Source organism: Myotis brandtii, unplaced genomic scaffold (genome assembly GCF_000412655.1).
Source record: "Myotis brandtii unplaced genomic scaffold, ASM41265v1 scaffold902, whole genome shotgun sequence".
NCBI classification, from domain to species: domain Eukaryota; kingdom Metazoa; phylum Chordata; class Mammalia; order Chiroptera; family Vespertilionidae; genus Myotis; species Myotis brandtii.
The window spans coordinates 910,712-915,278 of record NW_005371709.1 but is presented as its reverse complement, the minus strand read 5'-3'; the positions used below and the strand labels follow the sequence as shown (position 1 = coordinate 915,278).

Below are 4,567 nucleotides of genomic sequence, written 5' to 3'. Positions count from 1 at the left end.
TAAAAGCAGCAAGAGAAAGAAAGTCAGTTACCTACAAGGGAGTACCCATACGACTGTCAGCTGATTTCTCAACAGAAACTATGCAGGCCAGAAGGGAGTGGCAAGAAATATTCAAAGTGATGAATAGCAAGAACCTACAACCAAGATTACTTTATCCAGCAAAGCTATCATTCAGAATTGAAGGTCAGACAAAGAGCTTCACTGATAAGAAAAAACTAAAGGAGTTCATCACCATCAAACCAGTATTATATGAAATGCTGAAAGGTATTCTTTAAGAAAAGGAAGAAGAAAAAGGTAAAGCTAAAATTATGAACAACAAATACACATCTATCAACAAGTGAATCTAAAAATCAAATGAATAAAAAATATGATGAACAGAGTAAACTGGTGAATATAATAGAATCAGGGGCATAGAAAGGGAGTAGACTGACAATTCTCGGGGGGGGTGTGGGGGGTGTGGGAAGAGACTGGACAAAAATCATACACCTATGGATGAGGACAGTGGGGGTAAGGGAAGAGGGTGGGGTGGGAACTGGGTGGAGGGGAGCTATGGGGGAAAAAAGAGGAACAATTGTAATAATCTGAACAATAAAGATTTATTTAAAAAATTTAAAAAAAGAACTTATATGTATATACTAGAGGCCTGGTGATGAAATTCGTGCACTGGGGCGGGGGAATCCCCTCAGCCCAGCCTTCACCCTCTCCAATCCGGGACCCCTCAGGGGATGTCTGACTCCCTCTCACAATCCGGGACTGCTGGCTCCTAACTGCTCACTTGCCTGCCTGCCTGATCGCCCCTAACCCCTCTGCCTGCTTGTCTGATCACCCCTAACCACCTCTGCCTGTCTGCCTGATCACCCCTAACTGCTCCCCTACTGGCCTGATCGCCCCTAATTGCCTCTGCCTCACCCCGCACCCAGGACCCAGGATTCTCTCCTCTGGCCAGCTTCAGGCACCCAGGACCAGGGCCTGGCTGGTCCCCATTCCTCTCTCCCCAGTGTTGAGTGTCTGAGCCGTTAAGGCATGACGGTGTGAGGATGTGATGACCATTTGCATATTAGCTCTTTATTATATAGAATGCATAACTCAGGGACAAACAATAGTGTAGTGAAGGCCTGGGGAAGGGGTGGGTGCGGGGTGGAGGGAGTCAGTGGGGGGAAAATTGGGGACCTCTGTAATACTTTCAACAGTAAAGATACATTTTTAAAAAGGGTGATGAATATTGGGTCATGGTCACAAGGGAAGCGGTGCGGCATATGTGACATGATTGTGTGACTAACTCACTCATTACTTTCGGGGTCCAGATATTTTATGTGGCCACTTCCCGCCAGCTGAGACGTTTGGACTCTGTCACCAGGTCCCCACTCTACTCTTTCTTCAGTGAGACTGTGTCGGGTTTGCCTGTCATCCGTGCGTTTCAGCACCAGCACCGATTTCTAAAACACAGTGAGGAGTTGATTGACACTAACCAGAAATGTGTCTATTCCTGGATTATCTCCAACAGGTGAGGCTTCCCTGGGTATTTACCCAAATGTGTGCTTTGGGGTTCTGCACGTTGGACATTAGCTGCAGGGGAACAGATGTGGTCAATGATATGAAAGTCACTCTAGCCAAGCACGCCTGTTATGTAAGTAGAGAGAAGAAAGCATGAGCTTTGGAGTCAGAGGCTGGGTCCCTGTGCCCGCTCTGCCATTTACCAAGCTAGGTAATTGCCTCCACCTCTCTAAGGGAAGCCTCATTTTTTTTCCCACAATGGCTCGAACACAGCCTATATCACAGGCGTTGGTGCGAGTCAAATGACCTCTGCGAGCACTGTGTGACCCAGGTGCTACCCAAGTGCTGGGTGACCTGGGCGTTCTGTGTTTGCTTCCCTGGGAGTGAATGTGAGATTCTCCACAGGCAGGGCAACTCTTTGTAGGGTGGTGAGAAAAGAAGAAGCTGGAGAGAGGAGAGCTGGGAATTTTCAGGGAAAGCCAATGAAAAGTTCACATCCTGTGGGGTGAATTCCCGAGAAAGGTGAGCATTCTTCACTTCTCCGGCGTCACTGGACCCTGGCAAAAAGTGGTAGGTCCTTGAAGCAAGAAGGTTTTGTAGAGGAAGTGAAAATTCTCGAGTACCTTCCACGTTGTCTTGAGGTATGAAGGGCAGGCTCATGATCTCAGTATTAGCTGGAACATGGAGAGGTCAGGAATTTGATTGTAAAGATATTTGATTTCTTAGGTACGTTTCAAGAAGGAAACAGGCATATAGATCAATCCTATTGGATGCTCATTGTAAATATGCATCATATTTATTTGTACAATGCTAGATTTACTGGTTCAAATTTCTTTAAATACGTTTTATTTGGAAAAGTCAATTTTTTAGAAAATATATTTTTATTGATTTCAGAGAGGAAGGGAGAGGGAGAGAGAGAGAGAGAGAGAGAGAAACATTAATGATAAGAGAGGATTGTTGATCAGCTGCCTCCTGCATGCCCCCACTGGGGATCAGGCCCGAAACCCAGGCATGCACCCTGACCGGGAATCAAAATGTGACCTCCTGGTTCACAGGTCAATGCTCAACTACTGAGCCATGCCAGCTGGGCAGAAAAGTCAATTTTTATAAATTATGTCTATCTCTGTCCTATTCGGTTCTCTGCAGTTGATCACTCTATGATCAAGTCGCACCTAACCTCTCCCCACCCCACCCCCATCTTCTTCTCTACCTTTTCAAATCATGAAATCAGACAGGATACACTGAGCCCTGCTGTGAGGCTACGTGTGGATTATCTCTGGCATTATTTTCCTTGGCATTGATTTCCTAATCAGAAGAAATCACTTGAAACATTTGTTAAAAATGCAGGTTCCCGACCCCCATTCTATGCCCCTTGAGTCAGAATCTCTTGGGGAAGAGTCCAAACATTTTTTTTTGCATGGTTTTGTATATTTTTAACAATTGCCCCAGATGATTCTTAGGATTTGGCAAGTTTGGGAGACATTGAACCATAGGATTCCCTTAGTTTAGGAAACTCCTCTAGTATCTTTAAAATGCAATTTATTTTCTAAAATCCAACTTGAAAGACTTTAGGAACACCTGGCATAGTCAAGTCAAAGCACCTGCTAAGAACACCATTCTACCAACCTGAGCCCCCTGAGAATGTTCTAGAAACATCTATGCGGCTAGGTAAGGTAAGAAAGTGGATACCTCTCGGTAACACCTCTCTCTGGTTCTGTTGTCCCACAGGTGGCTTGCAGTTCGTCTGGAGCTGGTTGGGAACCTGATTGTCTTCTTTTCATCCTTGATGATAGTTATTTTCAAAATTAACCTAAGCGGGGAAGTTGTGGGCTTTGTTCTGTCCAATGCACTCAATGTGAGTCTGAAGGTTGGGAGTTTGGTTAAATTAGTGCACTTATTCTTAAGTTGTGTCTAGAGTATGGCGTGTGCCCCATGCTCTGATTCTTTTCTAGATCCAGAGGTACTAGGGGAGACTGAGGTTCAAACCCTGGCTCCGTCTCTTACTAACTGTGTCACCCATGAACATGCTCTTCACGCTTTCTAAATAGGTTTCAGTGTCATCTGGACATAAATGTTGTTGCCCTTGGGAGTTAAGAAAGCAATTTCATATGATTCAACCGAATAGTTCCTTGTCTCTTTGCCTCTTTGCTTGATTCTAGTCAAAAGAGAGAGTAACTTAGTTTCTTTTCCATAATATAGCAGTAACCAGAAAGTCTTTTGAACAAATAACTTCTATGATTGTTTTTCTTAGATCACAGAATAATTGAAGGTAATTCTAATAAAGAACAGAGAGCCCAATAAAACTATCTATTGCATCCCCAGTGTGGCTAGGGGATAAATGTTAAGATATTATTTCCTAGCACCTAAGACAGTGGTTGGCACTACAGTAAATATTCAATAAGTGATACTCATTTAATGAGTCATTGGGCCATCTTTCATGGTATCTCTTTGAACTAATATACTGGAGGTTTGCATAGCCAGCAGCACACTCTACATGGTTCTGTCTTCAGTAGAAGTTAATGAGGCCCAAGGTGGTCACAGCGGGCACCCAAAAGGACCCTGTTGTTCACCAGAATGCCACTCGGTTTGTGCCACTGCTTCTTCCTCCACCCATTTCTAGGCTTAATAACCCAGGAGAGATGGGGCAAGGAATTAGAGAATTTTTGTACTGAACCAAAGCATAAGCATTCAATATCAAAAGTTTCATGTGGTTCAGCCTACACAAAGTGGTTACTCTCAGTTCCCATGACCCCGTGCTCTCCTCTCTAACCACCATTCACTCAATAGAAACACCCTGGTTTGAGTCTTTGCCTGAATGAAGCCTGCATATGAGTAATCTACAGATTCCCCAGCCTCTAGACTGGCCTGGATCATGACAACCCTCTTACTGGTGGTTAGATGCATCTTTGTAATGGCAGGAAGGCACCTGGAGTTTACTCTGGTAAAGGAGGATGAGGATCCATGTGGATGTCCCACCTTGAGGGATGGGTTCTCAATGGAGCTGTTGTTAATTGAGAGCAGAGAGAAGCAGCAGCTTTTTGGAAGGCCTTTTCCTACCTTGTGTCTTTTCTTT

General features: G+C 44.5%; 1 protein-coding gene across 1 annotated transcript in view; it reads left to right on the top strand.

Annotated features, from left to right (window-relative positions):
• The window catches only part of ABCC2 (ATP-binding cassette, sub-family C (CFTR/MRP), member 2), a 71,292-nt gene that overhangs the window by 57,821 nt on the left and 8,904 nt on the right, over nucleotides 1–4,567 (top strand). The window contains exons 26-27 of the mRNA XM_005885454.2: nucleotides 1,305–1,504; nucleotides 3,223–3,349. Of these exons, the coding sequence (XP_005885516.1) occupies nucleotides 1,305–1,504; nucleotides 3,223–3,349 (327 nt within the window). The remainder of the gene's footprint in view (nucleotides 1–1,304; nucleotides 1,505–3,222; nucleotides 3,350–4,567) is intronic.